The following is a 27,416-nucleotide window of genomic DNA, read 5'->3' on the forward strand; positions in this document are numbered from 1 at the left end:
GCATCCATGAGGTTGGACCACAAAGATCATCCAGTCCAACAGCCAACCCAGCCCGCCTACTGCCCGCTGTGCCACATCTGCACGGCACTCGAACACCTCTGGTGACACTGTCACGACCTGGGCAGCTGTGCCCATAAAGCACCAAGACGTGCTGGAAACGGTGTTTATCGTTCACTGACAAACCTACATTCAGTAACAAGTCTATGGATGCTGGTTCAGTGCAGCAACAATCACTTAACACAAATGCAAACTCAAATGAAATAAAGATGCTCTGTCTTTTTCAACAGCGGAACTGCCAACATAGAGCAGCCAATGGGAAAGGAATGATGAAGGACAAAAAATAGCTAACCGCCTTTTGCAGCCCAGAGGCACCAGAAATATGTTCCAATAGAATAACTTAATCTTCCAGTTGTTTCAGAGAGCTGAGTCTAAAAATGCAGTATGGACATCAGACCTAGTTTATTTTTAAGTAAATGTCTTCAATTCCATTTGGTTTCTTCAGATTGGGATACTAAACTGAACTCCACTTAAAAACAGTCTGAGAATACTCAGGAATCAAAGGTCACACGTAAAGAAGTTGGTGCTTATGGTGCTCTGAAACACACTTTTAAAACTACAGACAATTCAGCTGGAAATCAGCCATCCATATCCCACAGTATTCTTAAACAAAACATTACTCTGGCATATATTTTGGTACTTAGCACAGTCTGTTCTGTTACTCAGCTTTTTGAAATAAAGACTGGAGGAATTTGGTACCTCTTCTAAAAAAATGAACAAACTTAATTTCTCCTTTACATTTAGTTGGGGTAAAATTGGGGTAAAATTGCTACAGGCACTATGAGATAAGCTACCACAGCTCACCCACTGGCTTACCCTCATAAGAGCACCGTGTGTCTGTTCTTTTCCATGGTACCAGAAGCCAATTAAAAGTAATTGTTCTCTGCAATTTCTTTTTTTCCATCATTCCTAAAGCAGCAATCCACATAAACTAATCAGGTGCATGAGGACTTGCCATTTCTCTGGCCCTGCAGCAAAGTTACCTATCTAGGGAATTACAGTTCTATGAGCAAAATCTGCCTCACAGCAAGACTGTGACCAACATAACTGGCAGAATACAGCAACTTCTGGGGCTGGTTAGGTCTGGTTGTCTGTGGTGGATTCCTGAAACCACAAGTCTTCATCGCAACAGCTGCCAGGAGAACTAGAGAGCAATCATCCTGCTCCCTGCTCCAGGGAGCCACCGACATGCCTGCCACAAAGGCAGCACTGCGATGGGCAGCCTGAATGAGAGATGTCCATCTCTCATTCAGGACTTAGCATGGCTGTAAAGGAAAGCAACAGGTTTAGAGCATTATTTGGTATTCATTTTCAGGAAATGGGAGGAGATGCTCTGTTTAGAGACTACTCTTCTGTCTATGTGCCCTCAACATTTCTTCTTACACAATGAATGAAGGATTAGCTAATAGAAATTATATAATGTAACTGATCTCACCCAAATCAGCTGAAAATGCTGTCCAGGAAGATATAATGCTTTTTTGCTTTTTAGTAGTAATTTGTAATTCCTGTTTTTGAAGATGATTAACTCTATGACACAACATGCAGTTGTTTTTTAGCCTTTTTAGAGTATAAAATTGTATTTATTAAGCAAAATACTGTGTTAAATGAATTGTTACTTCAGTCCTAAAGCTTGTCCTAAAATACAGCAACACTTAAGAGTTATACTTAAAAAAGATAATAACAATCTTTGTTATTAAAGAAGCCAACTTATGGTGAGGGCAGCAATTTTCAAATACACACATTTCCCAGGCATAAAGGCAGCCTAAGCAGAAGGTCAAGTTCAGCAGTGAGAATCCTGCCTTGTTTTCCTGATCCCCGTAACTATTATTCTCACTCCACCCTCGGTGGCTGTGCGTTGTCCAACTGTTATCCTGCAGAGAGATGGTGGTTTCCTTCCTAACACCGAAGTCACACCTTGGCATATTTGCAAAAGTTACAGCAGAGAGCAGGCAGTTTCCTTTCTGCTGATGAATAACAACTTTTACGGGAACATTCTCTGCATCAGACATTTAAAGACAAGCAGGTTTAACACTATTCTCACTTCTAATTATTCTGAAATTGGTATGATGTAACTGACAGCAATGAAATCACTTTCATCAAAATGATAAAGGAGTGAATCTTGCAAACCAGGCTCACATCAAGCAAAAGTTTCTCTGGAAGTGGAGCTTGAAATAGGCCCTTCAAATCTGTGTATGGTCACAAGGCTGCCCTAACTCACCCTTCGGTCCCCTACTGCAGAGGAAATAAAATTCATGGCTTATATCCACCCTAAACCTGTCTCCTCCTCCTGCAGTTCTTCCTGCACCTCTGCTGTGCTTACCTGTCACAGAACTTGGCTGGGGCACTAAACATTGCCCAGGTGACTGTTCTACCACGTGGATTGTTGCAAAATGGCAAAAGCTATCTCTAATGAAACATGCTGACTGGCTACAGGCTGTTGAAAGAAGCACTATTATGGCTCAAGACTAAGATACAAATCCCTTGTTCTATCCTTATCTGACATTAGCCTCACCTCTGCTCTGAAGCGGATCTATTTCCTATCTAGTTCCTATCAATTTCTCATGTAAAATGAGGATAATAACACTTGTTTATGTCATTTGCATGTGTAGTTGTACTCTTGTGAGTTAAAAAATCTTGTGAAACACCAAACAACTCTGACGCACCTCACTCACATTGTCAGTTTCTGGTTTCATAATCAGCCCCATTGAAACTGGCTGAATCACCTGAGAAATACAGCGCTGCTAAAAAGGGGTGCAGACAGAGCAGTTATAAAGGACTTAGAAAATGCTACTGAAAAAGATGCTTAAATTGTGATTACTGCCCAGCAAGTTGCACCGCACGTTACTTTCGCCAGGCAGTATTGAGCTGCAGTGAAATACAGCCTCAAAGACTGCTTTTTTGCAATACAGGATACACGCTGAACTGGTCTTCAAGACTCTTTGAATAATCGTTTTCTATGCATATTAGTTAGAATATATTCTCTAACAAATTATGATAGTCAAACATTTTTTGGTTGAGTAAAATCTCATCATAAAGTGCTGGTTATATAGTTAAAAGCAAGTTTAACGTTGATTTGCGAACAAATGACAGTACAGAATTTGCACGGGGAGAGTTCATGTGTTCTACCATTTGCAAGTAAGCGACTCCTCAGGTGCATACTTCCCCCAAGGAGAAGAAATGTCAATTATATAATTATTATGCAATAAATTTACCTGACTCATGTAATCAACAAGACTGTCTCTCTTAAACTGACTTTTTTTCTTTGTAGTGTCTAAATAGTTAGAATTCCAGGTAAATCAGCAGCCCAACAGAACAACATTCCATACACTCACTCTTGCTGGTTCAACCTTCCCCATGTTGCCAAGGCCTGCAAACCTACCAGCACTCTGCAAAGAAAGGTAGCTGGACATCTGTGGTAAATCACTCTTGAATGTTATGGCTCCACATGCACTAAGAAATGAAGTCTTCTCATTAATTGATGAAGAAAATTCTCCAGATGTTATTCTTCTTGCACTTCTGTTTATAATAAACTATTATATACACATAATATAAACTATTATATCTGATTTTATATATATATATATATATATATATATATATGTATAAAATTTATTTTTCAGCATCTCTCATTTTCACTTAAATGTTCCCAAATGTCTGCATTGAAGTGAAATACCCAAATCTCGAACAACTGTGCCTCCAGCACTGAGGTAGACATGGGCAAGCATTTTATTTCCTGGTCATCTAGTTAATGTTTGATAGTGAGGAAAGAACATTGCCTTCTCCTTGACTTTTGAGAACAATAAGGCCAATTCCTGCTATTTCTATGGACTGCTACAAACACGAAGTCCTTGCCAACAGTGCATCTGCCCATGAAAGTGAACCTCACAGGTAAATCAGACTTCATTAAATCAGAACAAAAAGTAAAATTGAATTCTGCTGTAAAAGATAGAATCTGACAATTTTTTCTGGTTTTTATGAGTCTGGGAAACAGATAATGATAGCAAGTAAAATAAGATAATTTATTGCAGAATGAGAGAAAAATTCCTTTCACTGATCTATAGCATAGCCTTTAACTTCTGACCTTTTAGAAGTAATTCAGGTCTGATCATTTATAATTTGAATAAACATATTGTGTGCAACGCATGTTTTATCACTGTAGCTCAAATGCAAAGTCTTAGGGTAGTTTGTTTTTTCTGGGGGGGAGGAGGAGGGGAACACTTCAGTATCAAGTCACCACAGTATTTAAATGTAAGATAAAGAAAAATAAGAGCTTACTTTCAAAGGTGTTTTTTTTTTTGTTTTTTGTTTTTTGTTTTGAGATGTATAACCCATATGCACATCCCCATATCAATCCATGACTTTCCACATCCTCAAACTAGAATAATATTAGGCAGCAGTTCCCAAAATTCAGAAAAACATTCTGAGAGTACTCATATTTTAAACCAAAGGTCTAAAAACTAAAGCAGCACCTCCTTTCCATTTTCATTCAACCACAAAGTCCCTTGTGTACAGGACTCTGAGCACAGCACACAAATAGGACTGCAGAACATCCTTCTAGGTAATACACCAGGGAGAAGTCCAGTTCAGATAAGTAACTTGAAACTCTCTCTTGAATTATAAATGCACTTAATGACACTTCAGAACGTCTCTGATTTATGTAGTGATAAGAGCAGAATTCAGAATTGGGAGACAGAGGCACAGAGAAGATGGCAGGTATAAAAATTTTAACTTGTAAACTCAAAATATAAACCAATTCAACACAGCTAGTGTATATGCAAACTGAGCACCAAGTATGGAATTCAATTCCTCAACAGTAACAGTTTCATAGACTTTTCTTGTCTTTAAGTTTGACTGTACCAGATCGAGCCTGTTACAAAAGCCTTCATTTACCTGAGCAACACAAGGAACACAAGTGGTTTTAAGACTTTTCCTTGAGAATACAGTCTGGAGGATCCATTGAGTGGAACACTGAATTTCATTCAAATTAAAAAAATAATAATAATAAAGGCATATAAATCTTAGATAATTATTGCATCTTCATTGACAAAATGCACCCAAAGCAGTTCATTATAGCTACACAGTTTGTGTGGACAGATTTCAGTTGACACGTAAGTATGTAATGCTAGGCAAACTTCCATGAGGATACATAGAAAATAATTTTATAAAATCATATTAAGGCAGTTTTATTTTTAAAAAATCAGACCCAGTCTTTCCAATACAGAACTTTCAGACAAGTACAGTTTCTGACAGTTGCACGACTACATTAAACACACATCAAAATATCAGTTTCATTTCTAGATGTGGAGTGTGAACAGTGGTTCAAGTCTGTTAGTTTGTGTGGTGTGCATAATTGCATAAATCAGATAATTGCATAACTGGATAAAACAACTGGACTCCAGCTAAGTCTTTCTGTACTACTAAGAAAAGCCAAATGAAACCAACTGAAAAAAAAAGTTTTATTCTGATACCTAACTTCTAACTTAAAGTATCATAAAATTTTATTTTTGCAAATATCAGATGCATTCTATTTTCAGCAGTTGCTGTGATTATGTACTGGTACAATTTTGGCAATGATACCAAAATATTGAACATACAGCTATTCCTTGAACCTCTGGCTTTCCAAGTTTTTTTCCACCTTTCAAAAAAAAATGTATTTTAAAACATTTGATGTCCACAGACTGTCATCTAGTAGTAATTAAGGAGATCCTTTCATCATTAACATTATTTAGAGCAACTAATGCTTGAAAATAACAGTAAGCTAACCTCTAATATATGTATTTACATATTTGTTTTTAAAATACTTTTTACAAGGATTTTAGCTGTTACATTCTTTGGAGGAAAAATAGAGAACTTTTGCAAACTCAATACTATTTCCTTCTAGTATGTCAATATACATGATATTTTTTCTAATTTTATGAATTACTGTGGCTTTAAAAAAAATTATGCCTAAATTAGATCAAGAATCATATCATTTTCTTCAATTCTGTGTGTGTGTGTGGATATACTTTAAAGCATGGGTTTGTTCTATTATACATTTTCCACTAAGTACACTTTCTTTTTTCCAAGGTCATGCAATATACGGTTTCCACTTTATGCTATAAAGGAATGAAGGAACTGTTTGTTTTTTCCTCCACCTATAAAAGACTTGATTGTAGGATTATACAGCAAATTTTGAAGAAATCAAAGTAAAAACATTAAAAACAACTAGCAACTGCTTTTCTCCATTTTCAAAACTGAGCTTTTTTAGACCTCAACATGAAAACTTAATTCCTTTAAGTAACACCGAAATTAACAGAACCACAGAATCTTCCATTTAGCCTAGCATAAAATAACAGTATGAGTACTAGGACTTTCCCTGGAGGAAAGTAGCATTACCTTCATCTTCCAGTTGCTAAGAAATTGCCTCTCTTATGATTGTAGCTTTGGTACTTCTATGCACAGCAGCTCTTCAGCACACAACTTCTGCACTCTTTCTGCCTGTACTTCATCAGTCCAATCACTTCCTCTAGTAAAACTAGCAAAAAATGCACTAATCAAGAACTTGTATGGTTAGATTTAGTGAAGGAAGAATTTCTTGATCTCACCTTTGTTTTTTTTATCTTCCTCTTTAAAAATATCCTGCTCTCACTCACTACAACACTCCTGTCATCAGACATGTCAGCTTTCGACATTAGAGGCTGGAATACAAAATTTACTGAACTCAGTATTCCAAACAACTTTATGTCCAGTTACAAGACTATGGCTAGTAAATAAGGTCACTTTTTATTATGACATCTATAAACAGTATAACATCAAGAAATTTAAGTTAGTAATAGGAATAACACTGAAATGTTTTTTATCTGTTCTTCCACGATGCACTTCTCAAATCATGAAAGCCTATAGGATCAAATTTACTGGCCATAAAAATCCCTTAGGAATAACAGGTCATCTTCAGGGAGCATTTGTTCCTTCAAGTAGATTTAGTGCTGGAATAGTGTTGTGGTTAAAGCACAGAGGCTGCTGATAAAGTGGCAATGCATAACAATGTACTGATGTATTACAAAGGAGCAATTGCCTGAAGTTCATCAGTATGGATATGGCAATGAAGTTCTGCTTTACATATTCCAGGCACTAAGAACTTTGTGGAAGTGATTACAGGAGGTTCTTCTTCCCCTATTTAAAAAAGAAAAAGAAGGAAAAAAAAAGAAGTTCATTACTCCAAATACTGACTTTGTATTTGTCCAGTGTTTTAGAAACAGTGCAAAGAAAGCTTATAAAGACCATCTGGATCACAATGCCTCACTGACCGACTGTGCTCAGTAATTCCTTATCTAAAGAATTAATACTACTTTTCTTCCCAGGAGGGCTTCTTGGAGAAGCAGAGCTATTCACTTATGAGGTGACAAAGCAATGGATAAAAAACAGGTAGCCAGAACAGAAGTGGTACTGTGAATTCAAAGTCATAATTTGAACTAGTCCAACTATTAGAACATGAATACGAGCAATACAACTCTATTTACTCCTCTTACTAAAATGCATATAAATATTACTGCTATAAATATTTTGTATGTCTGTGACAGTAAAAAGATGTAAAGAGTTGCAATCTATTTAATAGGTAGGTGGCAGTCAGTTCTAGACAGTTCTTTGCACTGAATTAAGACCACTGTTTGGGAGGGGAAGTATGAGTGAGAGTCACGGTGGTATTTTTGGACAGGAACAATGAATGAGAAAACGTGACAAGTAATTTAGGTTTCCCTGGCTGTTGCAGCATCAAAGTTAAGATTCATTCCTATCAGGTAGTGCTATAAAATTCAACGTCTGTAGCCAAAAGATGCAGACAAGTATGTATGTGACTTGAGATTTAATTATTGAGAAGACTGTCTCTTTCTTTCAGAGACCACTTGGCAGCTGAGATACTCAGCTGAGAGTGCTGTGATGGAGGGGAACGCTGGTAAGGCACTCACACAGAGAAGCATTAATCTACCTTCACAGATGTTTTGCCTGTAAATTTTCCCACAAATATGTGAGGAAAAAAAGCTGACTTACAAGACTGCAGGAAATAAAAAAATATAGTATGAATTTAAAAAAAAAACAACCTAGGTATTTATGTCTTATACAATTAAATCAATAAATCTGTATTTTTTTCACAGAAAGCTTTCAATTTCTTGTTGTTCTTGTTGCTGTTTTTCCCTACAGAATATATAGCCTATAGATACAGATGCTGTATCCATCAGTATCTATATGTTTCCTTCCTAACAAAATTATGGCATCAATGGCTTGTGAATTATCGGGATAATGAAAAGAATGCATTTAGGTAGGACAAAAGTCTACCAGGTTAGCTCATTGCCAACACTCATTCAAGAAAGCAGAACAGATTATCAGCATCAAAATGCAATATTCACCTGCTGTAGTTGCATAAGGAAGAACTCAAATGTTCTCATCCAATAAATGCAATTGCTGGAACAATTCTGATGCGGTTGTGATGCCAATTCAATGTGTTCAAATTGGCATGGTGAGATCAGCTGTTCACATGGCCTGTGGCAATATTTATTCCATCTAACTGTAGGCAATTACATCTTTGTATCTTTTTGAGAGTCTCCTGAGCACTTAAATTCCTCCAGTGAAACCCTTTAGTTCATTCCTCTCAGCTCCATATCCAGTGAGCCTAATGCAAATCTGAAGCTTGAGTTCACCACAGTACAGAGCATATTCCTAATAGGTTCTGGTATGTATTAGAGCAAAATAGGACATCAGTTTAGATGTACAGCCTTCCTTTAAGTAAGCTTCACCACAGTACCCTCCAGATTAAACCACACTGCTGTCAGCTTAGCATGCCAGTTGCCAAGGAGCCTCTGGAAGAAAGATACAATCTTTCTGGTAATTAGGTCATTTAATGAAAAGTGGCTAACTAATATGATCTTTATGAGATCTTACTTAGCTAAGGATCCCCTCCCCACCATAAGATTAGTTTTCTTAAAGTTACTTAGAACCTATCTTTTTTGACCACCTGTATGTAATACTTACTTCCTCTGCTGCTTTCTATGTTTCCTTGTATGGTATCTTTGGTATTTTAAGATGTTTGAATATATTTTTTAAAACACCGCTGTATCTTACCTAAACCTGATGATGAGGAAACACTTCCTGTGATGGAAGATGTTTCAGTTTGATCTGTCAGTAGTCCTTCCATTAAAGGCAAAGATAACTCAGATGAAGGAACGGATGAATCATAGATTCCAGAATCTCGAGGCATATCTTTAAGATTTGAAGCTTTAACAGCATGTAGTAATGGTCGAAGAACAGAGCTGCCACCACCTTGAATGTCCTGAGTTTCTATGTCTTCTCCAAGATTTAAGTGCTGAATTATACAATGAGAGTCTGAATTTCCAGCTGAAATATTTACATCTGTTTTCAGGTAAAAATCATCATCCGCCGCCTGTTTATTCACTAAGTCATTTAAAACCAAGCCTGAGTCAAATTTTTCCATGACAGGCTCCGAGTAATGCAAAGGATGTGGAAGGAAGGGAATAAATTGTTTCTCAAACCAGTCTGGTTCCTGATCAATGAACTGATGCATATTACAAATGGCAACATAAAGAGACCTACCAGATTTGCTCCTGAAATAATTCCTTTTACTAACATTAGTGGGAAACACCTCTGAATCCTGCACACTAAGGTCTCTGGAATGTAAATGGGAATAAAGCTGAGGCAGATTGTCCATGAGCTTATATTTTGTACTTAGATCCAGAATACCAGGAATGTCTCCCTCGCAGGAGTAATCAAAGTAGACTGCAATGAACTTGCAGAGGTCATTTGAATTCTGCTTTGCTTGACGAAGCTTCTCTGCAACAGTCAACACAGCAAACAGAAAGAGTTCTCCTTTCCCTGTGTCTTTGGTTACTCCTTTGTGTTTCCAATTCTTTTTTTCAACAAAGTACTTCATTCCCTTGGAGCACACGATGATGATAAACTGAGACTCATTTATTTTTTTAATGAGCCATTCTTTCTGACTTTCTTTACAAATTTTCATATCTTCCCACAAATCCAGAGCCACCTGAAAAACAGAAAGAACATTCCGCTCAATATTTTTATTACATATTTCTAATTAAATAATGTATAGTATTTATCCAACTATTGAGAATTACGAGTTTAATTGTCCCTGATGCAAATGCAAACTGTTTTAAAAGAAAAAGAAGCAATAATTAACATAGCACTAGTAAAGGACAAACTAGAATCAGTGGTACCCTTTCAGTAATTATTCGCCACTCTAAACATTGCCTGTGGCCTGAATATTTCACTGGACTAAGGAAACCAGTGAGCTGCTAAGGCTAAAAAAAAAAAAAATAGACACAAAACCACCTACTAAGTCTTCTCTCAAGCATTTTTTTAAATTGAGAAATACCTCTGTTTCCTCTGCTATCTCACCTACATCAGAATAGAAAACTTTGCCACATCAGAAGACAGGGTAAACAGATGCCCTGAACAGAAAGACTCATGAAGACTGCTAGTCATCTACAGGAAGAAAGTAATCATGTATGAGAAGTCACTTTACAGCTGCTCGGGAGATGCTCTGATAAAGGCACAATGAGGTAGTTTTGCTTTTGCGTTTCTCTTTATTTCTGTTCTTCAGGAAAATGTCTGATCTTCCACCTGTGATAAAGGATTTTTAGTATTGTCCTGTTATTATTTTAAAGGGGTCTCAAATGCCATTTGTTTTGTTCCTTATGAATTCCTTCGAGTTTCACTTAAAAGAAAACTGTCTAACTGTTCTGTCATTCACTGAGCAATAATTAAACCCCACAAAGATTATTTCTAAACATCGATGCTATTTTATTTATATATAGTTTACAAATCTGAAGTGACGCCTGACATCATATGTTGCAGGGTATAGTTATAGTGGTAACAGCTCAACTCCATGCTATTCTAAAGAGGTATGGTGTATCAGTACTAAATACTAATCTAAAATGTACTAATCTCAAAAGGGGATTCCAGGTTGTTATTTACAGAACATGTGATCCAAACCATTTTCAGCATATGAATGAAGGTCGAGGCATCGATTACTTTATGTGCTTGGCCACCAGAGGTCAGACTTGCTGTAGAGCTGAAAAATCATTTTCAATTCATACATTCAGGACCTCAGTGATAGGATTACAATTCAACAAAAAATAACTATTAACTGTCTTGTTTTTCACAATTCTGTTTTTTATGCAGGCTAGGATCTCTTCCTTTTCTTAAGTGAAGAAATTTTATGTAATATGTAGAAAAATAATGCAAATTATGTCTGTCCATAGGAGACACTGAAATATCCCACTTCTATCGCTATGAGTTTTGCAAGTACTCTTTTAATTAAAGTAATTCTGTTAACAGTAGAAATGTTGAGCTTACCTCACAGCCACAAAAATCCTGAAGAAAATAAGCAAAGCACTGGATAACATTAATGTGTTTCTGGCAATCTTTACTGGAATAGCAGATGAACACTTTTGGCCGGGGGCGAAGTCTTTCCACAGGGAGACCTGCACCATAAGCTGAAGATTCTGAGCTCTCCTCATCTAGATGGGAATATATATTCTCTAAATTGGAAAAAAAAGAAAGAGAATTCATACTGTAAAGGTGCTCTTCTGTTTATTTGAACTTTCTAGACTTTTAACTAAAGCAGATTGAAAAGAATTTTTTTCAAATTCCTTTCCAGACTGAAAAAGTTGCATACGCTCAATCTACCAGCTTCCGAGCTGTTACATGTGTGGAACATACTTGAAAAGGGAAATATGAAATTGTATTGCTGCACAACTCAGAAAACTCAAGAAAGTTTTAGTTTATAAGTAGAATGAAGTTGTTTCAGCTCACTATGAAAGAAGTCTTACAGATATACTGTCATGAAGAGCTTCCTGCACAACTAAGTCCTTTTAAATACAAAATTCCAGGAGTAAAGATCCTTTCAGAATATCACACAGCATCTCTCTGGTATGTAATGTTTTTTGAAAATTAATTTGGCATGCATTTGAATTTAGATAAAATTAACTTAGTTCAAAATAGCTATGCATGTTTCCTTCCTTGGATGGGATGCACTTACACTGGAACGTGGGTGCCCTACACCAGACTAACTCAATATAGTTCTACAGTTGATTAAACTGATTTTGAATAAAACATGCCTATTTCAAAATATAAACTTTGCCCCTAGGGATTTTTTTCTTAGAATAATTCATCAGGAATAACTACTCTGGAACAACTCTCTGCGTAGATATCCTCAGTGATTTGTCTTTTTGTTGGAACAGTGCTAGTCGCGAGCAAAAGAACAGCCACAGAAGACCAGAAGGTAAAGGGATTTAACTCAAGTGGCATATATCTCTGCTTTATATCTCATTTCCAAAATTCAAATGGATAACACAGATACGTGGGGCTTAGAGAATGTAATCACTTTTTCCATATTGATGAAACAGCATGATTCCCGAGATTCTACCAAAAAATGCCAACTGATTTTTAACATCTCAGAGTAACAAGCACAGCTTGCCAGCTCCTGGACATAGTGGAGAGAGAAATCAGGGTATAGAGATGGAATCTAATTTACAGAAACATCTGCAACTAAGTTTTAGGAGAGAAGGCTTAGGATGAAGTGTAAAGGCAACTTCCAGGAAAGTGAGCAATCTGGAATAACAGATACAAGTAGTATTCCAGACAGTACTGAGAATTACATTTGTGTCACACGGTTTTACTTTCTTTCTGGCTTAAAATCAGTATCAGTAGATACTTTTGAATGAAACAAGGCAATGTTTAAAATATATCAATTTACAGATATGCTTGTATTCTACACAGGTCATGCATTACTTTCAGAAATAAATAGAAACCCTAATTAAAAAAATAATTTCCATCAATTCTTCAGTTCTCTCCTTTCTACACCGAAGCCTAGATTTGTAATGTAATACTTCTTTTGGAAATAAATCATCATCATGCATTGAACTAAGAATTGGCTACAAGTTTCAACACAGCTTCAAATGTGGAAAGAGGAAGAGCTGAAAAAGAAAGTTCTTCAGGTAAAGATGTTTCTAGAATAAAGCTACTAACTAGGACCTTTGTAGTTGCAAATGTGCATCTTTATATCACACTGAATGAACCCTCTTACCTTGCTGCTTTTTGCGGCACATCACAGTGAAAAGTGTTGCAAACGCCGAAATGACAACTAAAGGGACTGTAATGGCAATAGCTCTTATTGGTCCAGCCCATGGAGAATGTACTTTGAAAAACAAAGCAGAATTAGGCGTGTGCTTATTAAAAAACCTCAATCAAATCTTTACAACGCGAATGTAAAATTGCTGCAGCACATTATTATCAGGTAATTTGCAAATGTACAGTAAATTCAAACAACATGTTCTGCTCCATTTTAAATAGGTTTTATGCTAATTGTCCTGATAACCACAGCATTAGAGCAATTAACATCAGAAACAAGAGCTTTCTGCGTACTGCACCCTCATGATGAGGGAGTAAATGAGTTATATTTTTAACATGATATGCAAGAGTCATTTCAACTGTTGGATTTTCATTCCAGAGAGCTCAAATAGTGGCTTCCCACAAAGACTACAAAAACTTTGCATCAGTCCACTGTGTCTATTGCCTTCATCTAGGGCTACGCTTTGGGTCTGCAGTTATGAAATCCTCATTTAATTTCAAGCCAAGCATTCAACTGACAGATTTTTCAGAATGCTTTATTTCATTTCAGGGCCGAAGTGCATAGCCAGGTAACGTGTTCAGGCTGCTCTCAGAGTTTCATTACATTACTTCCACACTACTGCATGCATTGTTTGTTTGCTATTTAGGTACAGATCATGAATTTTCATATCTGTAACAAAAGTGATGTATCCATAACGACTTCCAATTATATCTTGATCTAAACTGTACTAAATGTAAACACGTACATACAAGCGTGCTCCCTTTTCATCAAAAGATCACAGCACATTTGCGTCAGCAGTCTTCACTGCAGTGAACAGATATGTCAAATCAACATTTATTTCCAATGCAACCAAAACAATCTAAGTTCATAAGCCATACTACTTAAAAAACAATATTCATACCTGGTTTTAGTGCATAGTGCATTGTTTTCCTTGTTGTATTAGTGTCATCGACCAGCTTTGGAAAATAAAAGTTGAATTTTATTTTGTGGAAATTTTATTTCATTTTCTGCAATATTGAAACAACTATAACAGCTCCCACAGCCTGATGAGAAACTTACTGTTCAAAAAGTTACAGAGCACCAAAAAGTACTAGCTAGTGAAATCATTTGTCTTTGGCAGTACGTAGCTTATTCTCCTGATACTAACTTGCACAGTACATGTACCATCATCCATCAAAAGAGACATAACTTTCAAGTATAGTAGAAATTGGCCAAACTTTATAATTCCAGTGAAGAACCAAAATCCAAGAATTATTCAGGCTCACAATTCTACTTGCAGGCACAATTGAAAGAACTATGCATTTAGAGAAGCAGAACTACGGAAAGCTCAAGTACAATTACAAGTACAGTTTACTTGGCCAAGGTACCTCAGGAGGGATGCCTGAAGTCACTAAAGATTTGGACTTAAATTTCACTTAATTCCTCCATGAATGTATTCATTCTGCTGTAGTAAAAATGACTCTGTAAACATTACCTCAATTATATAATCCCCTGGAGTTACATTCTGAAGAATACAACTTGTAGTATCTGTATTTTGATCCTACATCAAAAAAAAGAAAAAAAAAAATACTCTGCATGACACACTCGCATACTTTCAAAATATAATGTAAAATACGTTCATATTGATTTAGAAACATAGGGTGCTCTTCTGTATTAAACCAGCTCAACTAATTCTCTACTCAAGTATGCAAGGACTACAGTCCTCTGCTTGCAGAAGTACAATATGATCAATTATCCATTTAAAAAAAAACCAAACAGTTTTCAAAGGTTGTCCACTGAGATAAAATTTGACATTGAAAAATAACCGAAGCTAAGGAAAACAATACAGCAAACTGCAGCACCCATAGGAAGACATATGCACACTGGACAAAATCACAGAGAACCAAATTCTACACTCACATTGAAATGAGCAGTACCTTGTGACACCATCTCAAATGGGTAATCTGTTCAGAGGTAAAATTTGGTGTGGAGATAAAATCACATAATTGGAAGGAACATTTAACAAATGTAATAAGATGCAGTTTGAAGTATTAATCAGCTGTATGGCCTTCAAGAGAGAACAGCCTCTTCTCATTTGCTTACAGTATTCAGCACCACTGAGCAACCTAAGTGTTGTTCTGATTGATGAGTGCTATCACAGCACAACAGATACTTCCATAAATAGCACCAAACAGTTTAAAATCTTCAAAGTGATCAAATTTTGTATTAAGTTTCCATGAAACCTTAGAACATCCATGTGAATGAGTTTTCTACTTTTGAGAGTTGCAAAACACAGTGATATACCTGTTTGCAGGTCTTTTGCTTGAACGGCCCTTCATGCTTCAGTTTGTAGTGAAGAAAGTAATATCTAAATCCAAAGTTGTGGGGAGCATGATCAAAAGAGACTTGCATATTGAATCCCTGCTGGGTAACATTCAAATTCCGTGGCTTCCAGTCTGTCAGAGAAAACATTCATAAACTGGCAAATGACTCTTTAAGGGCAGTAAGTTCTTATAAGTATATAGAAAGTATTACGTTTTACTTACAAGGTTTGCAGATGAGGTTTTCTGGCTGTAGCAATAATTCACACGCTGAAAATAGAGGTAAAAGGATTAATGACAGAGCATCCACATGCTATGCTATGTGAGTATAAAAATAAAGTGCAAAAGAAAGGAGTTATTTCAGCATTTTAAAGTCAGTAGTCTCATTTATTTTCCAGTCTGTAATACACTCAGAGTGAGTATATTTTGCAAACTAACCTTCTAAGATATAATTCAAGTCCTTTCTCATCTTTAAGTGAGATAGGTTCAGTAAATTGAAAATAGTAATCCTTAGCAGGACAAATACCAACACTTTACCTGAATTGGTACTTACAGATTCTATTTAATTCTATTTAGGTACTGATGAGTTTATTCAAGTTTATTCTCATTAGACTGCAATAAGAATTGCTAATTGCTAAGTAATTTTGAGAAAGTCAACTTGATTTGTTGACAGAGAAGCATATCTTGAACAAAAGCACTTACTGTTCTTTTAAAACTTGGGCTCAGCTGCTTTGGATCTCTTAAAACCATCTGCTGCCTCATTTCACATGCATTCATCCATACCTACCCTCTACGTACCCATTTCTGAAACTGATCTCAAAAGCAAAAGCGATTTGAGCTTTTTCACAGTGTCCAGTGAGGGGAAGAAAAGGAATGAACCACCTTCATGAGTAATCCTGCTGCAGGCAGATCTCAGGCAATTATAGGCCCTTCTGAGACCCTCCCTCTGGTTGTGGCTAACATGAATTATACACTACAGATTTATCATTGGAATTCAAATTCTTTCTACTTAATACCCAGATCTTCTTTCAAAGACTGTGTCAGTAAGTATCTCAACCCAGACTCCTCTGACATTATGTTCTACACGAAAAGCTATTTTAATCAGAAAAGCTATTTCTGAAAACAAAAAAAGGAGGGGAAAGGAATGATATCATGTAATACTGTACTGTATGCAATACTTACGTCGAGTTCGGAAAAAAAATGGATGATAATTACTTTCATTTTTAATGGAAGGAAAAGGTACAATCTTTACAAAGTAATCTGTTTCAAACTTCAGGTTTGCAAAGGGATTAGATTCCATTCCCTACACAAAAAGACAAGATTGAAAAAACTTTAACTAAAGACATTTTCCTTCAGTATTTGCCCACAGATCTGCAAACATGAGTATTAATGAATATATTAAGAAACTTTTCTCTTTCCCTCCATTACAACATTGACATGAGGAAGCTTCACACAGATCTGGGATGTGGACTTGTTACAGATGTGCCACCTCTCCCCCCCAGTCACCCCAAACAATTTTCTGACAGTTTCTAGCCTCAGGAAAGCTCTTACAGAAGGGGAGCACATCTATCTCCAGTCAACAACTGTTCACTAGAGAATCATGTTGGGAAGCAATTTCCATCCTAGTAAACATCACATTAATTACATATCTATCTAAATATATACCCAGATTTATAAACAGCACATAAATATGTTCAAGACTACACACACAAGCAACAGAGAAGCATTTCCTGAACAAAAGCACTTACTGTTCTTTTAAAACTTGGGCTCAGCTGCTTTGGATCTCTTAAAACCATCTGCTGACATTGCCTTCCCTCTGACTTTAACTCTTCAAGTATTACTCGGAATCCTCTCAGGTATTCAATCCCTGCAAACAGCAGAGCATTTAAAACAGACTAATATTTCAAAATGCATTCAGTGATATTTTATGTGATATGAAGATAGTTCAATTTCTCTTTACATTTAAATGCTAACCCTCACACGAAATACCTTTGTGTTTTAATACTTGTGACATCAGTTCTTCCCACATTGTCTATCTTGCCTATTTAGAATTCAGTCTCTGGCAAAGGCTGTAATTACTACACACCTGTGTGATACTTAGAGCAAAGGGACTCCCATTGCACCTGAGGCTTTCAAATTATCACTGCAATATAAATAATCAGTTCCTTCACCAGCAATACATTTAATAGTAACTTTGTACTTCCATGATTTGCACTGCAATGTAATAGTTTGCTAGCAAATTACAGAAATACATCTTCATAACATATTCGTACAATTTTTCAATCTTCAGTTTAAAGGGATAGCAGTTACTACAATCTCTTTGTTTCTAGAATATTACTGTGTAACAGAAAGCCTGACTTAGAAGGAATGGAATCTACTCCAGTGAGTGCACACGTCCAGTTATTTTTAAGTAATGCCAGAACTACACCCATTGTTTTCAAGCTCCTCTAACACAACCAACTCTCAGCACTTTCTTTGCAATGTTCTCATCGTGGGATTATTTAACTAAATGACTAAACTAATCAGTGTGATCACAGTGATAGAAGCATCAGAGCACAATATCAGTGTGATGCTGTGACAGATTTGTGATTCAGGTGTCAAAGTCACTGCACAGTTCTTCAAGACTGGTTACCCTTATTCCATCTAATTCCATACATTAAAGAGAATTACATGTGGCAGAATACATATTTACCTGAGGCACAGGCACCATTTTTGTAAGGTAAATGGCACAAGAATCAACACAGATTAACCTGGCTTTACACTATGCTTGTCAGGAAGAAAGGAAGGGTGGAAAGAAGGAAGGGGGGGAGGGAACGGGTGGGAAAAGAAAAAAGAGAGAACCTCCTCTGTTCCAATAATTTTTTTAAAAGGTTTTATAATAAAAGAAAGAAAATGTTTTATAGTAAAAGAAAGGCCATGCTTCATGTGTTCCTAATGCTCCATAGAACAAAAGCACTGTTTGTGCTTACATGAAGGCCACAGAAGTGTCCAGTCTCTGTGTTACCCAAGATGTTTCAACAGCAGTTCTGCCTTCACGCTTCCCAGAGGTTTAACCTCTGATCAGACAATAGAGAACACCAGACTTTGTTTCCCATACAGTTCTGATTCATCCAGTCTGCAGCTGAAGATTACCAACTGTTTTCAACTGCACACTTCTACAGAATTCAGGGTATTTTTCACATACTGCATTAAGCTCCAGCAACTAATCATTACTTGCTCTTACAAATTTTAAATGTTATCAAACAAACTCCAGAAGCAAGATTTAATACTGGGAGGGCACAAAGAAAATTTGACTGTTACACTTCTCTAAAGTGTTTGACTTAATAAGTGCAGATCTATGCTAAAAAATGTATGTCAAGTTCAATAAAGACACTTTTTCAGCTGCCATACCTCAACACTTAGGGTATCATCTTACCACATAAACTTCCCATGTTATTTAATTGTAAGAAAAAAATTAAACTTTGTATGAACCATGAAATATCAAGTTGAGAGACTGCTGTATGAAGAAATGAACATTAATCAAACATTTTAATTTCAAAAACTATACTATGCTTAACTCTAATGATTTACTTGATATTGAAAAGCACTCAAAGACATGAGCACAACTCTTTTAAGCTCTTTGCAACAACAACAAAAAAAAACACAGTGAACTTCTGTGTGGTACAGAACATTTTCATGGTTGCTCCCCACCTCACTTTGAAGTGTTATAAAGATTCTGTCAACTTGTAGCACTTTGCAGGCTTCTGAAAACAACTTCATTGCTGCGACAGCTTGACTATGAATGGTAACAGTGAACGAATTTCAGGTCTGGTGCTACCTCTGTAACCTTACCCCAGAACCCTTCCTTTTCATTCCAGTCAAAGCAGTTGCTCTATCAGTGGTTACCATAAAAATGTTGTTTTTATTAGAGAAATCATTTACCTTACTGTTAAGAATCTATCTTCTCCGGTACATCTTTCCTTTAATAGCTTATTTAAAGCAGCAGTTCTGCAAAGCTGTCAAGAATTTCTTTCTTAAGCAGTTTTCTTTAATGCTTCAAGCATAATTCAGTTATATTAACTGATCTGATCAACAAGAATTCATTAGCAAAGACACGATTAATTAGTTCACTTTCCTCTACTACTTACCAACGGCATTTGCTGTCCAAAGTATTGTGACTGCAACCTGTTCATAACATGCATACTGACTGATGGTTATATTCTGCACATCTCCAATCACGTGTTTTCCCACTGAATTCAAGTAAGGAGTGCAGTCTGAAAATACAGAGAAATAAATGTTTTAAAAGAAACATGAGTTCGTAGAACCCTTAGAGTTGGAAGGGACCTCTGAAGGTCACCCAGTCCTCTTCTCTGAACAGGGGCAACCACAGCTCAGAGCCTGGTCCAGCCTGGCCCTGAATGTCTCCAGGCTCAGAGTTTCCACCGCATCTCTGGGCAACCTAAACCAACCTGGTTCTTGTGCCACATCAGAGAAGAATCTTGAAACTTCAGTTTCCAGGAAGGCCCACATTTTTCTACTTGAATAAAGAAGTTAATTCTCTGACATTTCTTCAAGAGTGAGCAAAGTTATGCACGCTATTTTAAAATAAATTAATACTGTACAGTATATCAACATGAAGCTTTTGTCTTAGAACAATGAAAAACAGTTCAAAGCTTCAGAAGTCATTGAGCACAACCACTTCGATGAGCTGCCAAAGCCTCATTTGCAGGACTCCTCATTTACCATTTTGGAATGCCAGAGCAGCCCGTATCACAGGTTGTAAAAATGACATATTTTGGAACTCTCTAAAGAGTATTTTTTTTTTCCCTCACTAATTACTCAAAATGTAAGCACTGCCATTTAATTTGTGCACGTACAGTGCACAGAGCAAGAGAACACTGGTGAATGACCAGGCTCTGATGTCAACAATAACGATGTGAAGTTTTAGAACTGGAGCCCAAGAAGTGCTCTTAACTACAGATACTGCTCGATCTTGACTACTTCTCTGCCACCCATTCAGTAACTGATGATAAACCTGAAAATCCAGATGTAATCTATATGGTTTGCATTTGGATATATAGAGTTTGTAAAAAATAAATAAAAAATTAAAAAAAAAATCAAATGCTATAATAAACCAATACAAGAAATCAGAATTTAATTCAGATATGTGCTCCTTAAAGAAGGAAAAAAATAGCTAAGTAAAAAGTAGTTTTAGAAAACGACTTTTCTGCTACAAACAATGATGGTAAGTGGTCTTTCATGTAACTGCCCCACAATTAAAAACAGAACAGTTTGTACAATACTGCTCTTTCCACAAGCTGGGCATTTGGTGTTTACTCTGCTGTTTGTAGAATTCTGTTGCTATGAGTGAATGGAATGACAGCATGAACTTCCTCTTCAGAGAATAGAGCATCTCTTTCAATGGAAACTTTGAAGTAACAGCTTTTGCTAGGTCTGGAACTAATTAAAAGCAAGCTCGAGATATTGGATCCTGCTTGCTAAAATTTCTGGTCAAATGATAATTTGCCAGAATGCATTATAACACAAATGTCTGAGGTCTGACTGCAAGACACTGATTTATATTTTCAAAGAATAACAAATTTAGGACGAAAACAACACGGAAAAAGTGCACTTTTTTCAGGAAATCACTTATTTTACTTGAATATAGTTGGAATATTAAAACATACAAACATTTGTTTTTCACCTGAATAAATAATCTAACCAACTAATAGGAGATCATAAAACTGAGTTCATTAGAGTTGCTGTGTGGCAAGCTAAGAGCCTTTAAATCATAGCTAGCAAGCCACATTCTGCTTTACACTGGCTTACTCAATTTTAGAATGTATTTCCACATTATATGAACATTTTAGCCTTGATATCAGAGACCTCTCTCCCTAGTACTGCATAATTCCAATAATACCTTCGTTCAGGAAGTGTGCAGTGCCAGCAGAACTTTGAATTAACAATTGCCATTGGTTAATTACAGTTCCTGGTGCCAGAATTAATGGAAAAAATGCGACAGACACTGGGACTTCAACAAACTCCATTGTGTGAAATAAAAGCACGGAACTCTGCTCCAACTGACATTTCTTACTGTTGTTCTTTGTACAGATAACAAATGGTAACTTGTATATAGTTATCTCTTGTACAATCTGATGTGCTTAAATCTTGCTCATTTCTTTAAGAAGATTAGATAAAAAATGAATTCACAATGAAAGATTCCAAATTCAGAAATTAGCATTAAATTGAGGGATGTAAGGATAATGAGAATGAATTATTTGAGTGGACAAAAAAAAAAAGGGAGGGAAGAAGGGATGGATGGAACTTGCACTGGCTTTATTCCAACCCTGCAACTATAAATTGGGACCTTCTCGTCTGTACATTGAGCTTATAGTGATGATGGCCACTTATATATTTCTGTGTAAAGTTTTCAGTGACTGCATTATTCAACAGAATGAAAACACTCTTTATAATTCCCTGACCAATAGCGGGTGAATGATCTGATAGTGAAACTACTACAAAGGATTAGACCAACTTACTCTAATTATTGAAATATAGGAAGACCCACCAGACTGAGAAGAAACAAACCTAGATTTGAAAGTTGTTTTGGAACTAAAGAGGTCATGTTACTCTTTGAGTCATTTTTAAGAAAGATACTGCTGTATATTGACAACTGAGACTGCATACTTGATTGTTGTGAATTAAGTGCGAATTTTCTACTTACTGTCATATTTAAAGGTGATATTGAGAAGCCCATTGCTCTTGGTGACAGATGACAGGCCCTGTAGAGAAATATCAAGAAATTAATGTGAATTTAAAAAAACAAACAAACAATTTTGAACATTCCTGCTTTGTAAGTAGTGTTTTGGACAATAAGAGAACTTATGTGGTTTTTTTTTCTTCTGCTTAGGCACACCATCAGTCAGACAATCTAAACACAAGCAGTAACGGATCAGGTTGCATATTCCTGCCACCAACATTCCCAGTATAATGTTGCTAAGGGTGGTGACTACGTTGGAAAATAGCATTCTAAAGTACTAGGGAAAGCATGCTAATTTGCTCTATCAAATAATGTTATTGTGCTCTTTGTATCTGCTATAGTTTCTGTGGAAATAAAATAGGAGGCATTACTTTTGGAACAACATACACATCTTTCACTATACCAGTAGATGTGAATACTGCAGAAATTCATTCTTCCATATCAGACACTGTTTAGATCAAATATTTTATAATATGTTCTCAAACATTATGAAAACACACCACGTCTCGCTCAATGTCACAGAAACTAAGGTGCCATCAGAACCACCCCACTGCCCTCTGAGAGGAACTTAAACACCTCTGCCAGCTATCCTTTTTCATTTATATATGGGTTTTATATATACATAGCACTACAATGCAAAGAGAAGAAGTTAATAGTATAAGAGGACTCCAACTGTAAGCAGATGCTGTCAGAATTGCATAAACACGCACTGCATCTCACGGCCAAGTGGTTAGAAAGAAGAACAAAGTATGAGTGTAATCACCTTGCAAAAAGATATAAAATAGCATATGAAGAACAAAAGCAAAGCAGATCTTAATAGTACCCCTGGAAGTCAATTTTGTAATCTCACTTTCTTCTCAGGTGGCTTTGCATTTGTTTAGCTTTGATTTAGTTTGGCGTTAAACAAGCTGTTATACAAAAATGTTTCCTGAAACAGGAAGGTGTCAATTTTTTTTCCCCAAGTCTTAACTTTTCTACTAATATCTTTTCTCTTTTGAAATATTTCCTGTTTCTCTTAAGCTACACAAAATCCCATTTAACTAACTCCAGCAAAACAAAGACAGCGCATGCGTGTGATGATCAAACATACGAAAAAAAAAAGACAAAAATAACACTGGCTTTGTATATTTATAAGTGAGAAAAGACAGATATTCAATTCTGCTCAACTCTTAAGGTCGTAGAACTGAAGCTTTGAGGATGAGAAATACCACCAAACCCCCACTGAAAATCAGCACAATTATTTTCACTCATTTGATCTTTTATTCCTTATATTTAAAAGTGTATAAAAAATGCAGAAAGGCTGTAGAAATTTGGGAAAGAGTGAGGAGCACCTTAAAATGGTGAACTAGATAGTTGTCACACAAGTTTTATGTTATAACATGTCAGCTAGGTAGAGAACCATACTTTGGTGGTTATCCTCCAAGTCCTTCCTGCTGGGAGCCAAAGGTTCTTCCAGGAAGCACGCCCTCCTGTTTAAGCCATAAAGTAGGCATGCTGTTTGAATGGCTTACTGCTAAGACAATTTGTTTAGAGCACATACTTTAAAACTATAAATGCTAATGTTAGGGCCCTAGGGCTCTATGCTCTAGTTAATTAACCACTAACATTGGCCGAATTTACACGTAGCTTTTAGTTTATTCTGAGCATTCCTAGAAAGCTCCATTGCCTGGAGCTTTGTCCAAAAAATCCCTTCGGTCCACATACTTCTACACACAGGGACTGAGAAGGCACATATTGCAAAGAAAATAGCCAAAACATCTTCTAAATACAGGCCTGAGTACAGTACTGATCTTTAAGCAGATAATCAAAGTTGAAATGCACACAGATTAAGTTACAAATAATCCTGATTGTTAAAAAGTGGAGGTGGGGGGCTGTTATTGATAGAAACATTCAGTCTCGCAGTACATGAGCTCAAAACACAGAATTCTGTAGAAAACACGAGAAGCAAAATCCAAATCCCTCTTCACTATTGCGCAAGTAAGTCTGAAAGAATTTCCATCACAGAACGCATACCTCAAGGCACAGAGATTAATGTTGGAATTGTTCCTCAACCTACATCAACAGCGAAGGTTAAGATCCTAAGATATCTTCAATTAGCACAGCTCTGCTTAACATTAATGCACCTCATCTCCTGAAGAATGAATGACTAACTCACCGGGCTGATAAGGCATGTGCAGGCATTTCACTTCAAGCCTCCATCCTTCAACGTGAAACAGTGTGACTATTCATGAGAGACAAAGACTATTATGCAAAGGTAATCTCTATTTTTGTTTGTTTTTGTAATTTTCTGATATTTGGCCTACATACGTGGTACATTCTCATTAGTGAAATGCATCTACAACTATTGTTTCTACTCATTACTGGTCTGGAAAGGAACAGACGTAGGACTCCATTTCCAGAAAGAAATGCTAAAGAAAACGTTAACAGCAGAAACTGTTTGTGTCAGAGAAAAGCTAAATGTTACTACTGCCAGGCAGCAAATACAATGGAAATTAAATATAACAGAAAGAAAATAATCTGATTTAGTTTTATTGAACATTTTCCTCTCCCTTTTAATTTGAAACATACAGTGCTTCCCATCCTTTGTCAAGCTGAAAGTACCATTTCTTCCATATATGTTTGACAGTTCCTGCCAGAGAAGGAATAGGCAATCTCAGAATCACCTGACAACTGCCTTTACAAACAACACTTAAGTATACTTCAACATTAACTTCTTTTGAGCAAACTCTCCTTCACTCAAGAAAGGCAATTCCATGTGTGAATAGGCATTGTCAGGCCGCCACTTAACATCAGTACAAGGAAAGGAGACCCATGCTAGCACTAATTACAGAGATCTGGGCAAGGTAGGAAATCACTACCCCTCAAGCACAGCCTTGTGCACCAGACCAAAGCAGCAATCCTGATTCATCTTTCGAATGTTGCTAATCCATGCACACATGGTCCTCATTTCACGCTCCCCCAAGGCAAACTGAAGGGACAATTGGTTTTGAACCCTAACATCAAGACGAATAATCAATGTTTACCATATTCACTGCTCAGTAAACTGGAGGTTGTAGATTTGACATCTGCTATTTTCATTTTAAAGCTTTCTCAGTGTTTTACAACAAGATATTTTCTATTTCCACAGCCATCGATGCAGATGAATTATCTGTGCTATTCATATGCCTGCAGTTTGGATCACTCCCAGCAGAACACAGCAAAATACAAAACCCACCCTCATTTTTGCTCTACAACCACTGACCATATACTCCACTGAATGCAGAATGACCTCTAAACCCTGGGTAGATCGTTTGGTACCATTGCTACTATACTTCTGGTGTAACTGACTATTCCAAACCAAAACGTTTTTCATATTTCTATTTATGTATCTACCCACATTGTATGCACATACTATGGAAATAACATTTGTAAATAAAGCAATTCAGTGACAGCTGAGAAGTAGTTTTGTTATAAGTGAATTCATGTATCAATAAACTTCTCGGTGCCAATTTCTGATTTAAAGCCAGGCTTCATTCAGCTTCAGTACTTTGTGTGTTCCTTCATTACATTGCTTGCATTAGAAATCACCAGATTTAGATGTTTTTTTTTAATGTTTTGCTGTTTCATCTTTAGAGCCACTGCACATTAAATTCAGCTGCAGAGGAACTGCAAAGACTGTGTCTTTGTGGCATCTGCATCCTGAATCTGCTGAGATACGAAAAGCAGAATATTACTTTGTTACAAACTACATACTGGGAGGGAAAAAAAAAAAAAGAAATGACTGATTCAGGGGCATAAAGCAAAGTCAAAAAGCAAACTCATCCATCCCAGCAGTGAACGCAGGAGTAGTTCAGACACCCCAAATGCTACAGCACTATTTAATTTACTGGTGCTGCAGAATCCAATGTTATATGCTCTCACTTCCCTTCCCAAGATTATACTTCATAGACAGTGATGATGTAAAGATTAGGCTAGACAGATAAGAAAGAAAATAACAACTAGTTGCAGAGTAGCTATATTTATAACATTCAGTCTTCAGAAAAAAAAATTATCTCTGTCCATCCAATTGTCTCTGGTCCATCAGCCATTTCAGCAGTGATATCATACGAAAATGAAGTGAAAATCTTATAGTGATTGTTCTAAGGAAAATTACTGGTAGCAAGAAAAAGAAAAAAAGATAAATGTGTGATAACTTTCCAGAGCTGTAGGAAAATCCAACAGAAAAATGTGGGAAATGAAAAAATGAGAAGCGTGGATAAATGAGGGACAACAAGCATTGGAGTAATGGATTAGAAATCCAACTGCCCAGATACACTGCAAGGGGTGTAGAGGCACCTGAATTTAAATGGAACCAAGCAGGAGACAGAATTTAAATAATGAATGTGTTTATTATTCTCAAGGTGAAAAGAAACACGTCAATATCAAAAAGAATTAATGAGAACTTAAGGCCATTCAGCAAGATGCTCACTTGATGATGCTGATTTTAAACATACGCAAAATGACTCAGAAAAAGAATATTCAAATGCTACACCATACCTAGAATGTCACAAGACACTGATGCTAAAATTAGGCAGGTATGCTCCTACAGAAATCGTTTTTTCCCTTCAGAAGAATCTTCCAATACTTCACAGCAAATTGTGTTGTTGTTGTTTTTTTAAACACTGTGAAAACATGTTTTTGAGTGGGAAGTCATTACAGAAACTAAGTGGCTTCTGTTAGCTGGTACACAGCACTCCTTGAGGAAACCTTCCATTTCAGCATTTTAAGCCACAGCCACCCCCAATTTGAGCATATACAATTCTGCTGAAGTCAGTGGCATAACTACCTCCTGCAGACACACCTAGTTTGAGCCGCCTGTTTTCTCCATTAATGTTTTCACTTCTTTTCCTGCAGTACCTCAACCTGTCCTCAACTCCCACAAGATGCAGTTGCCCAGCTTCATCCTCAAAACTCAGAATAGCAGGCTTCTGCAATTTTAGGGATCTGTGAACATTAGTCTGAGTGGGCAGAAGCAGAGACTGCAAATCTTTTATTTTATATTCTTCAAGTCCAGTGCTATTCCTAACCTCTCAACACCCCTTTATTTTCAATCCCTCTTGTAGAGAAAAGAAAAAACTACAGCCAAGCATTGTTTTCCTCTGAAGAGGAAATATATGAGAATCTGGGAAATAAAACATCCTCTTAAAAGGAACATGGAATATTT

General features: G+C 36.5%; 1 protein-coding gene across 2 annotated transcripts in view; it reads right to left on the reverse strand.

Annotated features, from left to right (window-relative positions):
* Nucleotides 1-5,224: 5,224 nt before the first annotated feature.
* The window catches only part of IL17RD (interleukin 17 receptor D), a 46,926-nt gene continuing 24,734 nt past the window's right edge, over nt 5,225-27,416 (reverse strand). For both annotated transcript variants that reach the window (XM_085235902.1, XM_085235903.1), the window contains exons 2-13: nt 22,199-22,256; nt 19,623-19,748; nt 17,244-17,362; nt 16,678-16,798; nt 15,721-15,765; nt 15,479-15,630; nt 14,670-14,735; nt 14,097-14,151; nt 13,151-13,261; nt 11,419-11,603; nt 9,151-10,087; nt 5,225-7,209 (exon numbers count right to left, since the gene is read on the reverse strand). In XM_085235902.1, the coding sequence (XP_085092028.1) occupies nt 7,094-7,209; nt 9,151-10,087; nt 11,419-11,603; nt 13,151-13,261; nt 14,097-14,151; nt 14,670-14,735; nt 15,479-15,630; nt 15,721-15,765; nt 16,678-16,798; nt 17,244-17,362; nt 19,623-19,748; nt 22,199-22,256 (2,091 nt within the window). In that variant the 3' untranslated portion in view covers nt 5,225-7,093. The remainder of the gene's footprint in view (nt 7,210-9,150; nt 10,088-11,418; nt 11,604-13,150; nt 13,262-14,096; nt 14,152-14,669; nt 14,736-15,478; nt 15,631-15,720; nt 15,766-16,677; nt 16,799-17,243; nt 17,363-19,622; nt 19,749-22,198; nt 22,257-27,416) is intronic.

This window comes from Meleagris gallopavo, chromosome 14, assembly GCF_905368555.1.
Source record: "Meleagris gallopavo chromosome 14, MGAL_WU_HG_1.1, whole genome shotgun sequence".
In the NCBI taxonomy this organism is placed as follows: Eukaryota; Metazoa; Chordata; class Aves; order Galliformes; family Phasianidae; genus Meleagris; species Meleagris gallopavo.